We start from the raw sequence: 22,527 nt of genomic DNA, 5'->3' as shown, positions 1-22,527 counted from the left end.
ATTTTTTTAACTTCAAATTTTGGTGTTTTTTTTTTGTTAAAATTAAGGTTGTTTGAGCTTTTGAGAAAGGAAACACATCACATCTAAGCTTAAGTGTTATTACTTCTTTTGTCACATGCATGTTATTTCTTAGCTCGACATACCGTTTTTTAGTTTAAAGAAAATTTACTTCAATGATCATTTTCGCTATCTTTTTAACTAGCTCATCTATTAAGATATTCTCTAAAAGGTGTTAGTGACAGTATATTGCAACAGTCCAAATCTACGGTTTCTTGTCATTTTTAGTAGGAGTGAGAAGCGAACATGTGTATATATATATATATATGTAAAAGAATTATTTGTAGGAGAGAACGCAAGAATGGAAATTGGCCCAAGAAGCAAGGATTTGGGGGTGTGTGACTGTTCATGAATAGATAGAGAAAGTGAGGGAAGGTGGGTTGAGCTCAGGCTCTTTGCATCTGAGGAGGGAAGATGACGAATATCTGATGATACAAACTCCCAAGTGGTGAGTTATTTGGAGTTGTCCACTTGAAGGGGACACTTCAAACTCCTAAGCTGTTCCATCTTTGTCCAAATCTGCCTTTTTGGGTGCACACAATGCTGCAGAGTTGCTATCACTTTTCCAAACTTTGCTTTCAACACACTTTCTCCAAGAACCATGCATTATTATTATTATTGGTTTTAATTTGAGATCAAATCCCTACATCATTTTGTTTAAAGCTCGTTTGAACCACAATTTATCCATCAGCACAAACCCTTTTCCTTTAGCAACTCAAAAGCTGAATTGTTGCTATCAAACAATATTTGGTATAGGAATTGACATACAAGTAAAGATGATGATGTAAATGAAAATGAAAATGAAAATGGACGAAGGAAGTAGAAGAAGGAGAGCAAAGGTGGAAGATGGGAACCATGATAATGAAAGTTCATGGCATCACATGCAATTGGTCCCTCCTCAATGGCAATGAATCTTACTCTTATAAATCTTTTTTCGTTTCCTCCCATCCAACCAACGTGGGATCTCACAATTGGCTAGGTTGATTATTTGTTGAGTTGATTTGTAACGGTCCAAGTCCACTGCTAGCGAATATTGTCCTCTTTGAGCTTTTTCTCTCAGGTTTCTCCTCAAAGTCTTTAAAACATGTATGCTAAGAAGAGGTTTCCACGTACTTATAAAAAACACTTCGTTTTTCTCTCCAACCGATATGAGATCTTATTGGCTAATTTAAAGAATAATAATGCTTCTTCATTGGTATAAAACCTTTGGAAGAAACACAAAATAAAGTCACCAAACCTTATGCTCAAAGTGGACAATATCATTTTGTTGTCGAGTATTATTGCTAACCGACCCGAACAATCAGTAGGCCACAAGGGAATCGATTGCATCCATATCCAAATATCCACAATTTTGTTGTTGTATAATTTATTTCGAAGTATATATAATATATATGTGTGTTACACAGCCAAGAATGTAGCGTTCCATCAGGGCATAAGAGGTATATATATCTCACTTGTAATAATAATGCACAAGAAAGCTAGACATAAGCAAATGCCCCAGCCACCACCAAACATGGGTTCCACTCAGGTGGAGTCCTAGTGTTGGATGTCTGCTACAGTCTTGTCTTCGTTAAACTGCCTCTGCTGGGAAAATAACAAGAATTTCCACTCTAATGCTAAGCAATCTCATGGAATTTCAAAGCCCGAGAAAAGGCTGCTGGATTAGCCTGCAAAAGCGGCCAACTTTCAATGTGGTTTACTTCTTTTCCCTTTGCAGCTTGTTGGAAAGAAGCAACAAGGGCACCGCCTTTGATGGAACTTGCAGCAGCCTTTTCATGCTTAATTCCAAGTGTTGATCGTATGGAGCTCTTTGCAGCTTCATTCGGATCGTCCACTTTCAAACGTTTCCCCAAAACACAAGTGTTTGTGAGAGAATTTTGAGCATTGTGATTAATTACTGTCGACGATGGCGGGTTTGTGCAGCCCCAGTACGGCAATACAGGGTAATACGACACCGGAAACCCAGGGGGGTAGAACGGCGGCGGGGCCATTGAAGAATAAGGCAATGAAAGCCCGGTAAATGACTGTAATTGAGGTGTAAAAGGCAAAACATTTTTCACGGTTGATTGCTGTGAGGTGATTTTATCTCCTCTGTCCGAGGAATTGGAAGCTGTAATTGAAGATTTACTCGAATGGTCATCTCCGTTTTCTGTACCAATGAGAAACCCACTTGGGTTACAGTTTTGTGAGTTGGAAATCGAAGAATCTGATCCAAACGTAAGAAAGGTTCCAGTTTTCCCCAGAATTTGATGGTGGTGAATTCCACCGTCGGGAATTATTAACTGACATAAATGGGAAGATGAAGAGCTTTTGTTTCTTCGACGGCCGGCACCGACCGGAACGTTCCTCATGGTCCCGCCGGCGGTCCAATATCTTTGACAATTCTTGCAAAAATGACGAGGTTGATTGACATTGTAGTTGTTGTAGTAACAGAATTTGGTGTCCATGCTGTTACATCGAGGGCAAGGAAGAATTTTGTCTGGTTTTTTTGAGGTTTTGTTGTCAGGGGAGATGCTTGTTTCACTCTGTTCTCCATTTTTGGAAGCTCTTGGAGATGAAATTTCTCTTTCTTCTGATTGGTTCTCACTCACTTCAGAAGTTCCTTGATTTATAATTTGATTCGCAGTGCCATTCCCCTGTTTTTGTGATGCCAATTCTTCATATGAGATTCCCTGTGCAGGAAAGTTTAAATTTGATGTCTTAATACACAGAATAACAGAGGATTAAGGACTAAATAACAGAGAATTAGGGACTAAATACACAGAGGATTAAGGACTAAACTCAGTTCAATCCATTTATCAAAATCCGAACAGAAAAAGAAACCCAATTAAGTCCACGAAAACTTGAAGTCAACGGACAATCGAAAGGTTGGATTAATAGTCTTTAATGTAACTGAAAATCATTAAAACTGAAAGAACAACAAAAATACCAGAAAACCCAGAAAGAGAGAAAAAGGTGAAGGGCATATTGACAGAGAGTCTTAAATGATGAAACAGAGTAAGCCATGGAAAAGTGGTACCTTTTGGTGAGCTTTAGGAACAGAGGATTCTGAAGAAACAAATCCGCCATGGTTGAGCGGCAAAGCAATCGTCTTTCCAAACAACTTTATGGTTGGATCTCTGACTTCGACTTCACCCATTTTCGTTCTCGGATTCAACAACAAACCCGACAATCTAACCTTCAAATCCCTCTTTTTTCTATGGGTTCGTCTTTCAGGTTTGGCCGACCAGAGAGAGAAGTTTGAGACTGAGAGAAAGAAAAATAATGGGGGAGGAGGTTTAAGATGACAATGTCAAGGTGGGCGGTTCCACGTCAGCAATGGGGTGAATATTGTGGACCACAATTTCATGTGGCCACAGAAGATCCTTGTTGTGCTGTTATTGGTTAAAAAGATTTTCCCTCTCTTTTTATTCCATGTCAGCATCGCCACGTTTCTCACTCCTCCCAATTACTCGTCTTCTAACTTTTCTCCCTCCGGTCAATTCCTCGGCCACCTCGTTTACTTTCTTCCTCCCTAATTTTATGGCTAATTAATTATTTTACATTAATTTTGTAGGTGCCTTTAGGCTCTGCTTTTTTGCCCCCTAATCATAATCTCTTTTGTTTATGCTTTTTAAACCTTTCTTGTTGTAAGTTTTAGGGTCCGATATCAAAGTAATTTAATATAAGTTACTTATAGTGAAAGAAAAATTAATAATTAATGTGAATGGTTAAATTATATTAAATCGATAAATATATTATAATTCATACTTAAATTTATAAAATATTATTTATTATATTAAAAATGTTGCTATTTAAAACTAATTTAAAATGTCACTTATATATTTTTTAAAATTTATTATCTTTTAATCTGACATAATTCTAAATATGTATATTAATGTGTGTTAACACGTGGACATGTAACATTTATGGTAAAAGAATAGTCATAGAAAACAAGAAAAAAAATGATTATTATTCTTAAAATTTAATTATTTAAGCTTTTGTTTAATAACTATATTTTTAAAATCATGTTTATGGACATTATTTCTTTATTTCTTTTTTTTTTTTATCTGCTTTTTAGATATATTTATAAGTCAATTTTATTTTTATTTTTTCAATTTGGTATGAATAGTGTTATTCATATTTAAATTTTTTTCACAATATGCGTAACAAATTACCAATTTTGTAATTTTTTATGACTTCGAAATTTGAACCCATAAATAAATTTGGTCCATGTCATTATGAGTTCAGAAGAGTTTTGGGCGTCGAGTTTTTGGGCGAGTACTCGGCGCCGGGATAGCGGAGCTGTAAAATAAACACGTGGCGGGGGCCCACCAGGGTGCCACTCATATCTGGCAGTGATTTATTAACTGTCTTCTTCCACATCAGCTCCGTCTCCATCAAGTTCCCGCGAACAAAAGATACACGAAAAGCCTCATCTAAACACATCCCAGCCGTCCATCTACACTACAAAAAGGTTAATGAACACGTGTCGGAAGTAGAAAGGAGCACATCTTTCGTTTTGAAATATCTTGTTTCTAGTGGCTGTCGTCCAATCCGTCCAGTTAGGAGGCATATTCTCTCTTTAGTGATGAACACGTGTCCAGTTTAAACCAGTCCGGACAAGCCACGGCCAAATATTTTCCTCTTCCTTAGACTTTTAAATATATTTTCCCAATTGAAACTTTTTATCTCAACTATTTATACTGCTATTTTCATTTAGGTACATCTCATGGTAGAGCTAGACGTCATCTCTTGGAATCACCTAAAAGGTCTCGGACTAATGAATGAACTGATGTGAGACATTGTTTGCACTCCAAAACATCCTTAGTCTTAATCTCAACCATGATGGTAGAGTAAGCCTAACTTAACTTATTAAGACATATATAGTTGACCAAAAAGCGTGACGTTGAAGCACAAAAAAGTCTCCACGGTAGCAATAACGTTCACAAAAAGAAAGCACCAACAAATCTTGTTGGTAGAATTACCACTAATAATCGACTTACCTTTTTTTTCTCACTAATCATGAATCATTGTGAAAGAAAGACACCATATTTGATTGGATGGGTTTGGTAGTCAAGTTCTAATGCAAATAGAAGTTATTTTATAATAATGATGGTGTCAAATTTAGTGAGAAATGAGGTTGCTTTGGCCGACCAGATGGGATTACAATGGTAAATTCCCATTCACAATCCATTACAAGGTTGACCAAAATGGTTTTTCAAACTTGTTCATCATAGTTCTTCCCATTGTTTTCTGTGCTCTGTTTCTTCATTCCTTCTCATTCTCCACTTCCATGGTGGATCAAACTCCATTACTTTTTGATTCCCTTCTCAAAACTGACCTTCAAAGCAACTCATGAAACACCACAATTTGTTCATCATTTCAGATATATAACTCTTCTTTCTGTAATCCCCACTCAATTTGTGACTTTGAGATCCAAACAAAGAGTTTAAGCTTAAATCAAAGATTTCTATGTGCTTCACTTCACCAACCCATTCTCTTGCAATATATATATATATATATATCTATAAACACATAAACATGCGAGTTACAAGGGGATGAAGATCAAAACCGTGTAATGAAAATGGCAGGCCAAACCCAACACTTCCTTATGGTTTTGATCCTTCTCTCTCTACTCCTCTCTGCATCAGGTACACAACCTTCAAACCTTGTTTAATGAAATTACTTCCTCTCTAATTCTCAGTTCATCTTAATAAGTTTATATATTCACAGGAGCTGCAATTATGCTCCATCTTGGCCAAGATGTTCCAGCTTCCCAAGCTGCACATCAGGTATGTGTATATGTAATTATTAAATGAAATGATTTTGAATTGATGGGTTTATTCAACGGCAGAAGAAGCAGCCACTGCAAAAGTTATTGAATGATAGAATGAATTTGCAGTACAATGACTATCCAGTTTCTGAAGCGAATCCTCGGCACACTCCAAAGCCAACTGGGAGAGTTTGATAGAATAAATGTTCATCAAAATGTCTCATGTGAAGTCTTAACTTAATCCAAAAGAATCAGACATCTAATCTGTTTTTGTGAATTGTTCTTGCTAAACAAGTAAAAGTATGCATGAGTTGGTAATAAGGATTGAAAAAATTATAATGATATTTATAAGCATTTCACTGTGCAAAAGAATGATCAGAAGAGAAACTCCCCATTTCTGATAACATTATCAAAAGAGAAACTCACCCAAATCTCCCTTTCTCCTCTCCTCTCTGACCCTTCTTCATCAATCTTCTTTCCTTCATCTTCATCGTCAATTGGCATCTGATATCTACAAATATGGCACGACCCATGTAACTCTAGCCACTTCTCAATGCAATCGCCATCGAATTTATGGGTACAGGGCATTTGTTTGGCGAGGTCACCCGCTTCAATCTCCTCTAAACAAATCACACATTCAGTAAGTTCAGAGACAGGGAGAGAGGGCATGGCTTTGATGGAGGCCTTAGAGGCAGGTAGTTGGCCTTCCTTGGGGAGTGGCTTGGATCTCCATCAATTGAGGGGCAAAGGGATTAAAGAAGATGAACCGGTTCGGCAAAGTGGGTATTGTTTCAATTTCTTGATTTGGGGATTGAGGCTCGGCTGAACGGATGACGGAGGCGAAACCCAAGAAAAGGGGTGCGATGGGAGAGATGTCTCTGTTGATGAAAACCAGGCTTTCGAAGGCAGAAGAAAGCTCAGAAGCGACTGGGTGGGAAGCCATTAATGAGAAAACAGAGGAAAACAGAGGGAATTAGAGAGTGGAATGATGGGAAGAGGGGAAGTGGTTCCAATAACATTGGTGGAAATTATGACCTTAAATTAAGGTATGCTAAATTGGTAAGCAACTCTATTCAGCATATCAGTTACCTCTTTTTCATAAAGCACATTACAAAACCTCCACTAAGGTCAATAAAGCTCGAACAATCTCCCCACTCCACGGCTCTGATATCATATTATGAATCACAGACTTCCATAATAGTATGATATTATTCACTTTGAGATGATCCTGACTTTGCTATTATTATCCTATTATATCATAATAATATGATATTATTTATTTCTTATTTATAAACTCGTTATCATTCTTTTAATTAACTAAAGTGTGGGATTCCCTTTCCACCCTTCTCATTTTTTAAGGTTAAAATTTAATGAATTTCATAGAATGGTAAGTGATTAAGGATTAAATATATTTATTAAAAAAAATAAAGCTAAAGTGCTTACCCAATAAAAAGAGACAATTTTGAGAAGATATTTCACGGTTGGACTTCAAGAAAAGGAAGAGAATTTCAACATATACGCGGAGGAGGAAACGTATTTTCTCCTGCTGTCACAAGGAGGCCAAGTTGCCGGCGGGGAGAATTTCAACGGCACACACAACCAAGCCACATCCATTCCGGCGGAACACTGACTAGACTGGTAGCTTCACGTAGCTTACCGATGGTTTTTCTGCATTTCACTTAGCTAAAATCTTCTCTCCCAGGTAATCAAAACTTCTGGGTTGTGGGCCTTTTTCTTCCTTATTTCCGTTGGGTGTAGATATTCATGAGTCTTGTTTTTCAATACGGTGATTGAGTTTTGATTGGTTTTGTGTGCTGGATTGTCAACCAATTTTTCAGGGATTGCGTGCAACGTGCTCGACGAAATTCCTGACTGACGAATACCCTGTCGTACAACATATATTGGGCATAAAAATCATTTCAAGAATGCCCTCTTTACCTCTCAATACAATAAATTTTGAAAAAGTTAATGGTGGCATGCATTTTCTAAATGTTCCTGGTCTGCTATCGAAAACTTCTACCCCCTTCTGGTTCCAGTCAAAGCCATTTAACTTTCCCAGCTTGAAACGTAGGCGTAAGTGAATCAATACGTGCATTAGCTCCTAATCTGTATGATAATCTATGGTTCTGTTCTTGGACGATGTTGGACACAAACTGGCATATATCTATTATAACAATTACTGGAACCAGATGGATTTTGTTTTATAACGAGTTCCTGCATTCCATGTAGATTGCGATGTGAAGCCGTTGATGATCCAAGCAAGAGGAAACTCTAAAACAGAAAGTGCAAAAGTTAGAAATAGGAGGTTGCAGAAAAAGGTATGCACAAAACACATTTATACTAACATTGGAACTCTTTTAGTTTTCAAAATTTCGTTAATAACAATTTTCTAATTACATTTGATGGTTTTCAACGCCAAGCAGTATAATGGCAGCTCTACAAAACCAAGGCTTTCAGTATTCTGTTCTGATAAGCAGTTGTATGCAATGCTGGTTGACGACCAGAACAAGAAGTGCCTGTTTTATGGAAGCACCTTACAGAAATCTATGCGTCCAAGTCCCTCATGCACCACCATCGTAAGTCTTCCTCAAAAGTCCTGTTAAGAAACTACTATTAAATACAAAAGGGTCTGATTTCTTTTTTTGTTGTTTTGACGATTACAGGAAGCTGCTCAGCATGTTGGTGAAGAACTTGTGAAGGCATGTGAAGACTTGAACATACACGAAATATCATCTTACGATCGAAATGGATTTGCTCGTGGAGAGAAAATGCAAGCCTTTGAAATTGCAATTTCACGCTATGGGTTCTTGCAACGATAGATATATGCCAAGAACTAAGCCAAGTTGTAAATGTAAATGCCTGTTATAATAACAAAGTCTGCTGTGTATCTCTTGTTAAAAGCCAAGGTGTCATGCCAGTGAGTGAATTGTCGTTAGGACAATAAACCATTTTCAGCGCAAACATCACTGAAATCGAATTGTGATTCTGCATGATGTGGTAAAATTCAATTGATCACCTATTGTTACTATATACTAACTGTGCAGGCTACAACGCTCATTCTAACATCTCTCTCGGTTACTTGAAATGTTCAAAATTTCAAGCAACTCTATACTAAATATTCTTCTCTACAGTAACACCTAATTATACAGCAATTGTTAAGAGGGTGTAAAATTCCTCATGTTACCTCTTCTCTTTCAGGGGATCAATCCTGGTATGGTTGTTTAGTCTATCTGGTTTGTGATCGTCAGCATGGTTACTCAATTTCCAGGCTGCTTAGAACATAAGTCATCTTAGTTATCAGGACCACAGCATCTAACACCATTTCCTTCCTGAAGTTTTTGCCACAAGCAGAGCATCTCCTGAGGTCCCTGATAGTGAGCAACCACATAATTATACTTACAGCCTTCAATATGAATTCTCTCGTCCTTCTCGTAACGAATATCAAGGCCCTCTCTCTTCATGTTTTCTATCCAGATTCCCATGGCTACATCTTCTAATTTAAACATCTGAGGATATAACATCCTGATTTAGAATATCATTTATGGAATAATACCTTCTTCGAGCAAAGAAATAACAGATAACCTTTAAGCTGCCTTCTTTGTACATTTTGGATATCGTCTTAGCTATGTCACTAGACACTACATACCCAGGACCATGGGCCCATGTTGGATAATTCTCTTCGGGCCATTCCTACAATGGAGCAATTAATGAATATAAAATGGTATAAAAGAACTTATTTGCTTTGATTAAATTGATCGAGTATGCGCTACATAGGCCAATGGAACCCAAATTCTGAGCAAGCTTGTTGAAAAATGCGAACATTATTCCACATTCGACAAACTCTTTTTTAATAGAAAAATCGGCCAAATTCAAAGTAGACAAGCTCAAACGTGGGGAAACAAATGCTCGCATGTTAGCGTTTCTTTCAGGGTAGTTCTTTTCATATTGCAAATCAGATATTTCAGTAAAGCAAAGGGGAGTTAAGACCCATAAAAGTGAAAGAAAATAGAAATGAATATTTAGCCTTGAGTTATCCACGCAATGTTAGATCCTTTGCCCGTATAAGTAAAAACCAGAGATGAAAATTACCTCCGTACCAATGTACCACTTGCTATCAGGGTCTCTGTGAGGTTGAGAATCTGAGTTGATGAGTCCATAAAGCAATCCACTTTGTGCACTGATCCTGTTTAAAGAAGCTAAAACTTCATCCACTCGAACAAAGGCATCATCATCTGTCTTCATGATATACTTTGATGAAGCAATTTCTGCCTGCCGGAATGGTGAGATTAAATCATAATGCTAAATTCACATCATTCAGTGCAAGAACGAATCTTTACCCCAAAGATGCAGATACCCAACGTTTTCCATGTAATAAGGCTGTAGTAGTCAACAAAAGGCATCATCTGTATGTCACCATATGTTCGGGCCTCATCCCACACTTCCTCATTGACTATTTGGTTCTTATGCTGCAAAACGCAAATGATGCAAACTGATTGTAAAGCACTGAAATTTATTCATAATATAGGAATTTTAAGAGGTAGATGATGAAAGAAACATAAGCATGGAAGAATTTCATACGAACAACTGATGAATCATTCCGTTTCAAGTATTCTAATAATGAAATTTTGAAATAGTGTATCCGATCTCATGAAACACCTCACTCACTTTCACTTTGTGAGCAGACTTAGAAGTGGCCATGAGGCTCAAAGATAAACATTGGAAGTAAACTATGAGGTTCATGTGAAAATAGCTTGACTATCTTATGAAACCACTAGGTTCAAAATGAATAGGTAGCCTAATAGAGACAAAGTTCTTTTCAGTCGAAGAAGAGTATATGTGAAGCTCACCAACCCAACAAAAAAGCGGACTGCAACAGACCCTGACCGTACTTCAGGATACTGCATCCACGTTCTACGAACGGCCATTCGGTACTTAAAATTGTTTGCTGTGGAGAAAACACCAATGAAAAGATCTAATGGTCTATCCGGAGAGAGGGGAATTGATTTCAATGCTTCTATATTAACAATATGATCTGAATCCTCGGATGTGGGCAAACCACTTGCCAGGACAGAAATTAATTTCAAGTCTCCTGAAATCTTTACTTCACTGACTAGCCATGGCTCCAAAGTCTAAATAAGAAGCAAGCCAAAACATCATAAGATTGATCGTTCAGAGATCAATGTAAAGACAATTAATACAAGAATGAGTGACATTACTTCACGGTAAGCAAAAGATGTAACATGCTTTCCATCAACTGTCGTCTGGATTCCATCTACTCCAACTCTAAGTGTAGCAGCAAATGGATGCCCAAGTTTGAAGGGGAAGTATGGTTTTGTTTTAGCTCCTTGCACCGTAGGTTTTGATTTGTTGAAATTCTTGTTCAATTCAGAAAGTCGAGTTTCGACATTACCCACTATCTTGTTGCATTTTTCCAATTCATCCACTAGCATATAAAATCAACAACATTAATTTCAAAGTGAATGGAAACAATGCTCTGTTAAGGGAGGCAGAAAAATATGTGTTCATTTTAATGTTACGAAGCTAATCGATGCTATGTTCCCAATTTCCCAGGCCATTGATAAACCAATTATGAAAGACATTATGTGGTTCGAATGGACGTTGTTACTAATAATGCAAGCACGTGCATTACTAATTCTCCCATCAGCAAGCCATAGTACAATATTGCACACATGGCTTGCTTTGTAACAAAGTTTCAAGGTAAGATCGTTTGCAAGCAAACTTGAATTGTTCATAAATAGAATCAACAGATTTCAATCGAGACTCCATATTTTAAATACAGAAAATTGACTAAATTAGTTATTTTACATTAGTGGGCATGCATGGAATTAGTTAAAGGAAATGTGATAGACGTCTATACCTTTTCCATTGTCGTCAGACACAGAGGATGGACATCGCTCTTCTTCTCCCCAATCTTGAGAAACTGTCCAGGTGTTCTGGACAATTACAGGATCTTCAGTTAACTTATCTCCCAAAAGCCTAACATTATAATGCAAAATGATGGATGGATCAGGCTCCCCAGGCAGTGGTTCCCCTGTCAAGTCAATTTGAAAGTTACCAAGAAGACCATCTGGAATTCCAATGACTGTGATGGAAGAACCCTGAGTAAGGCCACAAGGCATTCTTAGGTTATGGCCATTGTTGTCAAGTTTCGTCGCATTCATTTTGGTCAGAAAATGAGGGCATTGCTTCTCTTTTGCACGTGCACTTTCATTTGTAGAACCAAGCCTTTCCTTTTCGATCGAAGTCTTGAGATTATTCCATACACCTCCTGCTTCCTTGATGGCCTCCACTGCATTAGGCAACCCTCGGGTATAATTAGTAATGCTTCTTAAATGATTCCAAGTCTGAAGATATTGTTTCTCTTCATTAGTAAAATTCCCCTGAGTGAAGAGACTGGATATTATGGAGTCGGCAGTAATCACTTGATAAGCAATTTCAGGATTTTGAACTGCAGATGGAACTGCAGGATTGAGCCACTGAAGAGGATCAACGGAATTGAACGAGCGAGTTGCATAATAATTTTGCCGAGTTGAACTTCTCGAGATAACATAAACCATCAAGAGCAACATACAAAAGGATGCAACCAGAACCCGCCCATAACTTTTCTTCATTCCGGCGACCGAACAATTCGCTAATAGCCAAAAGCTCTAAGCCCAAACTCCACCATCATTAAGCATAAACGAAACTAAAGTGCCAATAGCCTGAAACGTTGTTCCTCGAGACTAATTCTGAAAACATATTTACAGGAAAGAATTGACAATAAAGAACAGATATCTCTCGGAAAAAATGGTGGATATAGTTTAAATAAGAGTTTCGACATGCATTAATTGCAGAATATCGAATCAATACTAACTCAATGCACAAGAGAATATGGCAGCCAATTTCTGCAAATAATGCCAACATAAATAATCCGAACTCACATCCCGCGTAAATCACAACAAAACATTTTCTCAAAAAGAAAATAAAAAACGCTACACTCTAATAGAATTAGCAAGTGTACCAGAAAGGAAATGGAAGACTGAACAGAAACAACAAACAATTCATCCGCATTTCACCAGGTACAATTTCTCCAAATTGAAACAAGTACAAAACAAACAAGCAAAACAAAGAGGAAAGTAAGTAGAAAAAGCAAAACAGCGCGTTGTTCAAGTAGGAAATTCCGGCGACGGAAAACACAACGAGATCCAAAAACAATGTATCGTTCCATAGAAGAAGCACTGAAAACCTCAACAGTCAATCGGAGAAGAACGTATAAAGAAAAAGTAGAGAGAGACAGCAAGTTTACCTTGAAAATGTAAAGAGGAAAGTCCTGGCGGAGTGAAATGCAGAGAAAATGAAGCAAAGGCGGCAACAAATTAGAGAGGTTGAAGAGGGTGGAGGGAGGAGAAAGAAGAAGAAGAAAACGAGGGAGAAAAGATGGACAGGGGAAGTTGCAGTGAGTAATAGATCGCTGTCGTGCCAAGCTTGGAGTCGACGTCAAAGCACAGATTATCAAACTTCAAATTTCATAAATTATTTATTTAATTTAATTTTAACAATGCAACTACCTGTCGTCAACAAATTAATTAATTAATTAAATAAATAAAAGAGGGAACGGGACCATCTTCCGTGCTACCTGGTCGTCGCTCCTCCTTCACGACAACTCCAATGCCGTAAAGCCGTCTTTTATAAATAAGTTAAATCACCGTTTGACGTGGCCGATTCTGATTGGACATTTTTTCGAAGGAGGTTCGTTATTTATTCTTCAAGTCCACTTTTTAATTTCAATTACAAATTGAAAGCTGAGTCTATGGCTGCCCTTGGACGGCAGTTGAATTTTCCAACAAAGATAGATTATTTTAATTTTTTGGAAATAAAAAATGTTTTGTTCCTCCGCTTTTAATAAATTTATAAAGTAGTAGTAAAGATTAGTGGCAATTTTATAATTTTAAAGGAATAAAATTATTTTTTGAAATAAAATTGAAGGTCGAATAAGTCAAGCTTTTTCTTAAATCGGTAATTTGAGTTTTGCACTTATTTGTCAAAGTACATTAAAGAAAAAGAAAGAAGGGACCCCATTTGGTGAAACGTTGTGATCAAACGCCTAAACGGGTTAGGAGTGTGAATTTAGTTGTATAATTGAAGAATCTTAATTTTGGTTATGTCACTGGGTGGAATTCGATTCAGATCATACTATGAACTAAAAAGAAAAACAGACACAAATAAATGTTTATATTCACGAGCTCCTCTTTATTATGTTAAAAGTAAATGTTTGTCATTCAATAATTGAGTAAATAATGCAATTTTTATGACAAATTTATGATCTACCATTAATATAATATTTATAAAATATGGAAATAAATCACAATTCAATAATTCTTTTTAACAGAAAATACCTCAACTAAATTTTATGATCTACCCATAATTAAAAAAAGTGTGAGAGTGTTTTTTTAATTTTTATTTAGTTTAAAGATAGTAATGAAAATATGCTTTTTAACAAATTATAAAATTTTGAAATGGAACAGTATTTGTGACTCATCAATCCTTAAAAAGGAAAAAAAATATCGAGTTGAATAACTCATTTTCTTATAAAAAAATGTTTCGTTGTATTTTTTAATTGATGCGGGGCTTCACGTTTCATCTCTCTTAAGAGTCCAGCGTCCTCGCTGGCACGTCACACCTAATATCTTACTTTATTACCATTTGTAATAATCCAACCCTACCACTAACAGATATTGTTCGCTTTAACCCATCATATATTTTTGTTAGTCTCACGGTTATAAAATGTGTTTGTTAGAGAGAAGTTTCCACACTCTTATAAGAAATGTTTCGTTTTACTCTGAGATCCAACTTTTATCATTCGCAAATAATTTTTTACATTTCCTATTAATTGAGCGGGGAAGCGAGCAACATTATGAGAAATAATTTTTTATTACAATTATTTTGATAATAATAAATAAATTAGTACATATAAGGGAAAATTGATGACGCTCAAGAAAGCTGTCCATGCTAAAATTTAGGCAAAACATTAAATTGAACAACAGTTATAATTGGAACAAACTTTATGAGTCACTGTATCTTGAAGTTGGGTACACTGCAGTAAATAAGGACCGGTAATACATGGTAAAGTTTATCATCCAACTTCTATGGTCTGATTGTTATTAGAAGGAGCATAATGATTAGCCATCTAAGGCCATAAATATACGGTCAAAATTACACAACTCACACACTTAATTTAGATGAAAAATAAAAGAGATAAGACCACGTAACAAACACCTACGATGATGTTGATGATTTCAAGTAGTTAAATAATTTGTCTTAAAATCAACATAAGAGAATATATGTATGAAATAGTTCAAGCTCACTGCTAGAAGTTTCTACATCATTGTAAGAATGTTTTGTTATTTCTATCAACAGGTGTGGGTGTCACCATCCATCTTCCCTTGGAAGCTCAGTCTTACAATCCAAGGAGTAGTTGTGCTGTCAAGTAAGTTATAACGATGACTAGTTTAAGTGGGGGTGTAATAACGCACAACACCGATATATGCATGGAAAGTTCTGATAAAATGATATGATATAAAGAAAAGCGGAAGAGGTTGTTGTAGATGATAATGAAAGGAAAATGTTGGGACCTCATGCATGAGAGAATACCCTTCTTTTATGATGGTACGAACGCGTACGCTACGAGGTAGAAAAATGATCTTTATATTTATTATAATGCTGGGACAGTCGTTTTTCCTGACGGGTGTTCGGCAACAACAGCTCCAGAGAATGCTAGCCTTACCAAGAAAGGGGACTAGGAGGTGTGTGAATCAACTGGTGCGTCCATATTCGCACATGTGGGTTGTGTATAAAACAGTAAATACACATTCTATTATCTGCTTGTGATAGTCGTCTGAGAGAATATAGACTGATATGATAGGCCTCACTTATGATTGTATGTGCTTAAATCTAACCCCAATAGTGAGGTCACCTCCTAAATACTCAAGATATGTGTTACTCTTATTTTCTAGGAAAAGTCCCAGGTCAGTGACATCGCAACTAAGGAGATCATAACATAACACATGCATGCATAGGGTAGTATGCATTTAAATTCGTATTATATAGGTTATTATTGGGCACTTATACTTTAATTTATTTTAATTTTTGATATTTTATTTAAAGACCTAAAAAAATATGTAGTCCAACTATGTTTTATGATAAAGTTTTGAATGAATTATTTTTTTGTATAAAATGACTATGATAGGTATACAATAGCGACTTCCGGTTAAATAGAAATCTATGGATGTTACATGGGAAAAAAGAGTAGGTTGTGACCCTCACGTTGCAACAAAAGAAGCGGCGACCCTCAAGTGGCTGTCATCTGGCCACTCGAGGGCCTAAACGAATGCCATGATGCGACCAAGGAAGATGGTGCATCATCTAACACATCAGACAAAATGGACATTGAAGAGAAGTTGAGGCATAAGCAAGATAATAGGAACGAGTAGACAAGAGTGCCAAAGGTAGGCTTGTTGAAGGGCCAGGTAGGGCCCGAGCCTTAACCTCAAAATTCGGGGTTTCAGAAGAAATTTTGGAATTTTTGCATGACACCAAATTTTGTGAGCATTCTTATTTCATGGCAAAATAAGAACCACGTACCAAAATTCCTTCAAGAACTCTGACTTTTGAGGTTAAGACCTAGAGCCCTACCCGACCCTTCAACAAGCCTATCTCTGTCACTCTTGCCTACCCGTTCCCCATATGACTTGACTTCTCTTCAATGTCACTCTGTGTAGTGTGTTAGATGAGCATCATCTTCCTCAGTCGCATCATGACACTCGTCTAGTCCCTCGTGTAGTCGAATGGGCACCACTTGAGGGTCGTCGCTTCTTTTGTCGCAACGTGAAAGTTACAACCTACTCTATTAGAATTAGGATGTAACATTCTGCATACTCGCTGGCACACAACTTTTACTATGTTACACTTCCTTAAATTACCTATAAGTAAACTTAACTTATGAGTAAATATTAGGCTCCACAACCTAGCATATATGTCAATTATAACTAAATTGATCCGTTGGTTAACGTGGGATATAAAGATTTTAATCTTCTCATGGAGGCATGATGTAAAGATGATGCAGAAATATGTTGGTAAGATGGTTATATAATTTAATTTGATCCAGCATATGTTATGATCAATGCTACACCTGTTCTAATCCCTTGGTGGCTATACGATGATCATTTCAGGAAAGAAATAAAAGAAGGCAGAGATTAACACATGGCACCAAATGGGTATGTTTTTACTAGAAGCAAATGATTGGTGGTTTATTCATAATGAATGAAATGACAAGGAATTTAGAACTTGGGGAATTGAATACTTGAAGAACATTTTCCCCTGGGAAGAACAGGGCATTTAATGAACTCAGAACCAGAGGTATCCACACATAAATAAACCTGGTACAGTTGACTGTGCCCACCTGAATCCTTGTTACATTGAATCCCCGGAGTAAACCCAACCCCTTTCCGTATCGCCTCTCTGATACTCTCCAAACTGTAAAACTCGTCATTTGCTTCAATTCCTGCATCATTAAGGAGGTTGAGGAGATTGGCCTTCTCCTTCAGTTTGATAGCTGCTTCGAAGTACTCTTTCTGGTCGAGTTCAGACTCTGAGCATGTCCCATGTTTCTCCCATTCGTGTGACCAAAATCTTAACCCATCGCTGCTGGGACAGCTTAATGATGGCCAGTCCTTTTGCATGCTGCTTAATGCTTCTGAGATCTAATATGAACTAACTTATTAAACAACCCATAATGTGTTGGAATGTTATAATCACTGCTAATTCGGTTACCTGGGTTCGGTCGAAAGCGCTGTTGGAATTGCAGTTGGATGGGTAACCTCCATCTTTGTAATTAGGCCAGAGACCATGAATCCCGAAATCTGCAGATGGCCTTCCTGTTTTGGGATAGCAGCACCGGTGTTGCTTTGAATTGCAATATGCTCCGGGCCACTATTAAAAAAAAGTCTCGTATCAATAGAGATATTAATTGAGGTAAGAAATGAAAGATACTCACTCACACACCTGCTGAACAAAGTAAAAGAAATCGAAATCCTGAGCAAGACAAAGGGGTGATAGATACTGCAAGAGAAGAAGGTTGAATATGAAAATGGAGTAGCTGGGCTTCATGGTTTTTTCTTGTTGCTTGGCGTTTCAATGAACGATGAAGAACACAATCCAACTTTATAGGCATAAGAAGAGGTGTGAAAATTTGATTTTTAAAAACAAATATGGGGTTGCGTTTGCTTGTTCATTCTTTAAATGCCCGTCTTCTTCTATGAATTTTCTTTAAGTAAGGAGATGGTAGATGGGACGCCGTGTAACCCTACATTATCTAAGCACCTAAACCCCAATCTTCAGAAATCATTTAGGAACCAAATCAATTTCTTACCTAGAAAATTAAATACACCTATGATATGATATTGTCCCCTTTGAACGTAGACTCTAGTGGTCTTACATTTGATTTTCTCAGAAAGTCAGGTACAAATGTATATATTATTTCTTATAAATTTATGATTTTCTTTTAATTAGAGAATGTGAGACGAAATGTGAAAAATGGAGAAATAAAATGACGGTCACTCACCCATTTGAACACTCAATACATGACTTCAATTGTTTGCAAGCAACCTTCACTTCAAATGTACATTTTTTTTATGAATTTAAAAATTTATATTTAATACTCTCGAATAATTTCATTTTTTAAAAATAATTTAAATTTCTAGATGGAAAGTTTATGGAAAATTCAATTTTTCCAAAATATAATTTTTATTTCCTTAAAAGAATTGGATTTTTAAGTTCAAAATCACAGATGGCCTGAACTTATTTGGTAACAATTTAATACTTCTCTTAAATTTAATCGAAATACTATTTAAGATTTAATAAAATTTCTTATTATAAAGATTAATTTTGATGAGATTTTCTGACCATAGAAACTAAATTATAAACTACATTGTTACTTATTATGATATAAAAATTTAATTGTTGGATCATGGAGTATTTTTCAATTTATAATTCAATCTTCTTAGATTTTGAGTGAAAATTATCCATAGAGATTATGAAAGTTATGAAAGTTAATCAACCTTGTCTCGTTATTGAATATTTTATGGAGTGAACCATTTTACATAGGTTTGATTTTCCTAAAACATGAGCAGATCATGAAATCCCTAAAATTCGGGGAACTCCACGGAAGAATCACAGTTTCCATCTGGGAAAACAGGGCAGTCGATGAAGTTGGAGGCTGAAGAATCGACGCAGAAGTAAACCTCATACAATTGGCTGTTGCCGGACTCATCCGTGTTGCAGGTGATTCCAGGGCTCAGCTTAACTCCATCTTCAATGGCACTCTTGATCTTACTCAAACTGTAGCTACTTCCATCTGGGTTTATTCCTGCGGTTTGAAGAGCTTTGAGTATGTCGGCTTGGGTTTTAAGATTGAGAGCGGCCTCGAAATATGCATGTTGGTCCACAACGGATTCGGCGCAGGTCCCGTGTTTGTTCCACTCATGCGCCCAGAATTTGGTGCTGTCGCTGCTTGGACAAGCGAGTGATGGCCAGTCCCGCTGCATGCTGTCCTCCAAATCTGACACCTAAATCACATCTCCACAATATAATGAAACAAAAACAATTATGGAACCAAAGAAATGTAGGTATGGGATGTTAAATACCTGGGATGGATCGAAGAGGTTGGATGAGTCACAATTAGAGGGGTAAGTGGCATCGTTGTAATTGGGCCAAAGGCCGTGGATTTTGAAGTCAGGGGATGGTTTTCCAGCCTGGGGATAGCAGCAACTTCGGCGAGTGTCGCAGTAAGAGCCAGGCCACTGCAGGAAATAGAGAAAGAAAGGGGTTAAAAATTGAAACTTGGGTAATGGGTAGGGTGTTATGGTTGAATATACTTACACTTTGAACGAAGTAGAAGAAATCAAAGTCCCTGGCGGCGAGACAGAGGAGGGAAAGGCATTGGAAAATGGCGAGATTTATGAGAAGGAAGCGGGTGAAGAAAGACATGGGGTGAAGAAAGTGGTGAAGTCAGTAGCGTTTGAATTTGGAATGGGAGTTGCGATGATTTGATTGGTGATTTTATAGAGACGTAGAAGGAAGGCAGAGGCAATGGATGCGGTTATGGAAGAATATCCGCTGTACAGGAACATAAATGACGTCTGTTTGGGCGCCAGTTAAGCACCCACCTATAATCATGTTCTCCATGTCGGTGAATGTTTTGCTTTGTTCTGTTTTTGTGGGTCTATATTTAAATGTTATGACTTTGGTTCCATGGATCTGCCTCTCATGCATTGACCTTCTGCGTCATCATAACACACATATACTTTTAATATTCCGTCGAATTGAATGTTTTTTTTAAATGAAAAATTTAGTTTGATTTGCCCATTCATATTTTTAATCTTCAAATCTGTTTGGAAATTAAGTTTTGGTAAGATATCGATCATCATCGATATATTGGAGAAATGGATATTAAAAGAGATAGAAATAAATCAAAGCTTTTTTTTGGCTGATGCTTAAATAGTTAAACAATTCCAATATTCACGTGTATGAAATAATAAATTATGAAAATTCGGTATAAATTCAAATTTACTACCAATTTTCTAATTTCAATATTTATAGACTTATACATTAACTAGAAATAGTAAATTATGGAAATCCCCATAAATTCAAATCTCCTCACAATCTCTCTCTTCTGCCATGATAAGATTGTAAGACCTTCCTTATATTACTTCGTTCATTGAACTGCCTTTGTCCATCGCTATCTCTCTTATCATGACAACCATGGAAGCTGCAATCCTTCTCTTCCATGACTTCTATCTGCTAAATGAATATTTCCTCTTTCGTTGCTTTCGTTGGCTGTCTCCTTCACTTGTAGTGCTTTTTCTTCATTCTTATTTGATGATCTATTGATTCTTGACTCATGAGCTTGAAGCGAGCCCATCAATTCATCAACGGAGAGTATTGATAGATCCTTAGCTTCTTCTATGATATTCTCTCTTTCATATGTACGCATCTGACTAACTATTGCTATTGATCTTGATAAAAAGTCAACAATTAATTCGCCATTCGTCATGAACAGAGTTTCAAAATCACGTCTTAGAGATTGCAACACCTTTGAATCTTTCTGAAATTGCAATTTCATTGTTATGACTTTAAATCTTTCTGAAACTCCTTAGGTAGAATTGACCATGCTTGTTTAAATGTGGTTGCTTTTGCAATTCATGAAAAAATATTGAACTGCTTGCTGAATAATTAATAGAGCCTTGGCATCGTTTTTCTTGGTTTCTATTAGTCTCTCCTTTTCTTTTATTGTAGGTTCTAATAGATCAACAAACCCGTGCTCTATTATTATTTTCTGACGAGACCGTTACCATAATTACAATATTTATAGGTTATACCCTAATTAAAAATAGTAAATTATGAAAATCTGAAATAAATTCTTTCTATCAAATATATCTCAGCTACTTTGGTTGAAACTCATCTTTTTAGATGTAACTAAGTTTTATTGTTCAAACAATTCAAGAGCAGTGGACAATCCTTGAGGTTTGAAAAGAACACTTTGGTTGAAACCGACAGCATCAAGTGCACTAAATCAAAACAGCAGAAGCCAAGACACTACCAAAAGAAACATAGGCCGCCATTGATCCCAACTTCTTGACCCAAACGTGGTTGGTAATATTACGAGGGCAGTAAGCAGCACAAACATCTGCTTTGCTTCAAATTTTAGACTCCCAAATTTGATACCAGTTGCGAAGAAGGTGGTGCCTTCAAGCGGCACCTCTGAGAGTGACCTGGTTTTGGCTCTCCATTATCCTGTCTCTAGGAACTGCTTTCTAGCTGCCGTTATTATTGTGCAAAAGTTGCAAGTAAGACTTTGAAACAAATATGAAAAGCCAGAGCTGCATAAAAAAGAATGTTACCCCTTTTTTGTATCAGCTTTATGTGAGCCTGTACGAATATTAAAGATCACTTTTTTTCGTCAGCCATAATCCACCGATATTGTCACCCATTCACTTCAAAAGTTTGGTGTTCTTTTGTTCAGTGCTGTATTGGAATTGGTGAAGCTGATTGGGTATATATGATATCGTCGAACTCCATCGCTAGTAAATATTGTCTGTTTTGGTTCATTACATATCGTCGTCACCCTCATGACTTTAAAACACGTATGCTAAGGAGAGGTTTCCACACCTTTATAAGGAATGTTTCGTTCTCTTCTCCAACTGATGTGGGATCTCACAATCCACTCCCTTGGAGGCCCAGTTTCCTCACTGGCACACCGCTCGGTGTCTGGCCCGGTACCATTTGTAACAACCCAAATTCACCGCTTACAGATATTATCCGCTTTACTCGTTACATATCGTCGTCAGCCTCATAGTTTTAAAACGCGTCAATTAGAGAATTCCTCGGCCTAAAGCTCTCTCTAATAGACGAGTTTTAGAAACTTAAAAGGAAAAGCTTGAAAGGGAAGACCTAGAGAGAACAATATTTGTTACCTGTGAGTGATGACGTTGAGCCCCTAAAGGGGTGGATTATGAAATATCATATCGGTTGGAGAGGGAAACAAAGCATTTCTTATTAATAAGGGTAAGGAAACCTCTCCGGATGGATTGTGAGATCCTACATCGATTGGATTGGAGAACGAAGAATTCATTTTAAGGGCTTGGAAACTTCTCCTAATA

General features: G+C 36.9%; 5 protein-coding genes across 8 annotated transcripts; 1 reads left to right on the top strand and 4 right to left on the bottom strand.

Moving 5' to 3' along the window:
• Positions 1-1,422: 1,422 nt before the first annotated feature.
• LOC111488231 (cyclic dof factor 1-like) lies at positions 1,423-3,292 on the bottom strand. The gene is made up of 2 exons (XM_023135927.1): positions 3,077-3,292; positions 1,423-2,729 (listed from the first exon to the last, which is right to left on the bottom strand). The coding sequence occupies exons 1-2, from the start codon at positions 3,194-3,196 to the stop codon at positions 1,674-1,676; spliced, it is 1,176 nt and encodes a 391-aa protein (XP_022991695.1). The 5' UTR covers positions 3,197-3,292; the 3' UTR covers positions 1,423-1,673.
• Positions 3,293-7,250: 3,958 nt separating this feature from the next.
• LOC111484997 (50S ribosomal protein L18) lies at positions 7,251-8,842 on the top strand. Its single transcript, XM_023131686.1, has 5 exons — positions 7,251-7,514; positions 7,651-7,885; positions 8,042-8,130; positions 8,236-8,388; positions 8,476-8,842. Exons 2-5 carry the CDS (start codon positions 7,738-7,740, stop codon positions 8,629-8,631), a joined length of 546 nt encoding a protein of 181 aa, XP_022987454.1. The 5' UTR covers positions 7,251-7,514; positions 7,651-7,737; the 3' UTR covers positions 8,632-8,842.
• On the bottom strand, positions 8,811-13,473 carry LOC111484973 (beta-1,3-galactosyltransferase GALT1-like). 4 transcript variants are annotated; one of them, XM_023131679.1, is made up of 8 exons: positions 13,449-13,473; positions 11,691-12,561; positions 11,029-11,255; positions 10,660-10,941; positions 10,150-10,278; positions 9,902-10,081; positions 9,395-9,502; positions 8,811-9,318 (listed from the first exon to the last, which is right to left on the bottom strand). In XM_023131679.1, exons 2-8 carry the CDS (start codon positions 12,442-12,444, stop codon positions 9,103-9,105), a joined length of 1,896 nt encoding a protein of 631 aa, XP_022987447.1. In that variant the 5' UTR covers positions 12,445-12,561; positions 13,449-13,473; the 3' UTR covers positions 8,811-9,102. The 4 variants fall into 4 exon arrangements, with proteins under 4 accessions (XP_022987447.1, XP_022987432.1, XP_022987439.1 ...); XM_023131664.1 differs by lacking the exon at positions 13,449-13,473 and adding an exon at positions 12,834-13,405; XM_023131671.1 differs by lacking the exon at positions 13,449-13,473 and adding an exon at positions 13,119-13,405.
• Positions 13,474-17,090: 3,617 nt separating this feature from the next.
• Positions 17,091-18,058, bottom strand: LOC111489512 (ribonuclease 3-like). The gene is made up of 3 exons (XM_023137770.1): positions 17,873-18,058; positions 17,642-17,800; positions 17,091-17,571 (listed from the first exon to the last, which is right to left on the bottom strand). The coding sequence occupies exons 1-3, from the start codon at positions 17,975-17,977 to the stop codon at positions 17,149-17,151; spliced, it is 687 nt and encodes a 228-aa protein (XP_022993538.1). The 5' UTR covers positions 17,978-18,058; the 3' UTR covers positions 17,091-17,148.
• Positions 18,059-18,914: 856 nt separating this feature from the next.
• Positions 18,915-19,909, bottom strand: LOC111483272 (extracellular ribonuclease LE-like). Its single transcript, XM_023129430.1, has 3 exons — positions 19,748-19,909; positions 19,513-19,668; positions 18,915-19,434 (listed from the first exon to the last, which is right to left on the bottom strand). Exons 1-3 carry the CDS (start codon positions 19,853-19,855, stop codon positions 19,012-19,014), a joined length of 687 nt encoding a protein of 228 aa, XP_022985198.1. The 5' UTR covers positions 19,856-19,909; the 3' UTR covers positions 18,915-19,011.
• Between the last annotated feature and the right edge of the window lie 2,618 nt (positions 19,910-22,527).

The sequence above is a fragment of the Cucurbita maxima genome, unplaced genomic scaffold (assembly GCF_002738345.1).
Source record: "Cucurbita maxima cultivar Rimu unplaced genomic scaffold, Cmax_1.0 Cma_Scf00001, whole genome shotgun sequence".
Taxonomy (NCBI): domain Eukaryota; kingdom Viridiplantae; phylum Streptophyta; class Magnoliopsida; order Cucurbitales; family Cucurbitaceae; genus Cucurbita; species Cucurbita maxima.
This window is presented reverse-complemented; position numbering and strand designations above follow the sequence as displayed.

What these genes read in the sequence shown, in the direction of transcription:
- LOC111488231 (XM_023135927.1), bottom strand. Translation starts at nt 3,196, where the DNA reads ATGGGTGAAGTCGAAGTCAGAGATCCAACCATAAAGTTGTTTGGAAAG. An exon ending in TTCCTAAAGCTCACCAAAAG is followed by an intron (nt 2,730 to 3,076) that starts GTACCACTTTTC and finishes TTTCCTGCACAG; the next exon opens with GGAATCTCATATGAAGAATT.
- LOC111484997 (XM_023131686.1), top strand. Translation starts at nt 7,738, where the DNA reads ATGCCCTCTTTACCTCTCAATACAATAAATTTTGAAAAAGTTAATGGT. An exon ending in ATAGGAGGTTGCAGAAAAAG is followed by an intron (nt 8,131 to 8,235) that starts GTATGCACAAAA and finishes AACGCCAAGCAG; the next exon opens with TATAATGGCAGCTCTACAAA. An exon ending in GTCCCTCATGCACCACCATC is followed by an intron (nt 8,389 to 8,475) that starts GTAAGTCTTCCT and finishes TGACGATTACAG; the next exon opens with GAAGCTGCTCAGCATGTTGG.
- LOC111484973 (XM_023131679.1), bottom strand. Translation starts at nt 12,444, where the DNA reads ATGAAGAAAAGTTATGGGCGGGTTCTGGTTGCATCCTTTTGTATGTTG. An exon ending in GTCTGACGACAATGGAAAAG is followed by an intron (nt 11,256 to 11,690) that starts GTATAGACGTCT and finishes TTTATATGCTAG; the next exon opens with TGGATGAATTGGAAAAATGC. An exon ending in CATCTTTTGCTTACCGTGAA is followed by an intron (nt 10,942 to 11,028) that starts GTAATGTCACTC and finishes CTTCTTATTTAG; the next exon opens with ACTTTGGAGCCATGGCTAGT.
- LOC111489512 (XM_023137770.1), bottom strand. Translation starts at nt 17,977, where the DNA reads ATGAAGCCCAGCTACTCCATTTTCATATTCAACCTTCTTCTCTTGCAG. An exon ending in TCTTTTACTTTGTTCAGCAG is followed by an intron (nt 17,801 to 17,872) that starts GTGTGTGAGTGA and finishes TTTTTTTAATAG; the next exon opens with TGGCCCGGAGCATATTGCAA. An exon ending in GCGCTTTCGACCGAACCCAG is followed by an intron (nt 17,572 to 17,641) that starts GTAACCGAATTA and finishes AGTTCATATTAG; the next exon opens with ATCTCAGAAGCATTAAGCAG.
- LOC111483272 (XM_023129430.1), bottom strand. Translation starts at nt 19,855, where the DNA reads ATGTCTTTCTTCACCCGCTTCCTTCTCATAAATCTCGCCATTTTCCAA. An exon ending in TCTTCTACTTCGTTCAAAGT is followed by an intron (nt 19,669 to 19,747) that starts GTAAGTATATTC and finishes TATTTCCTGCAG; the next exon opens with TGGCCTGGCTCTTACTGCGA. An exon ending in ACCTCTTCGATCCATCCCAG is followed by an intron (nt 19,435 to 19,512) that starts GTATTTAACATC and finishes GATGTGATTTAG; the next exon opens with GTGTCAGATTTGGAGGACAG.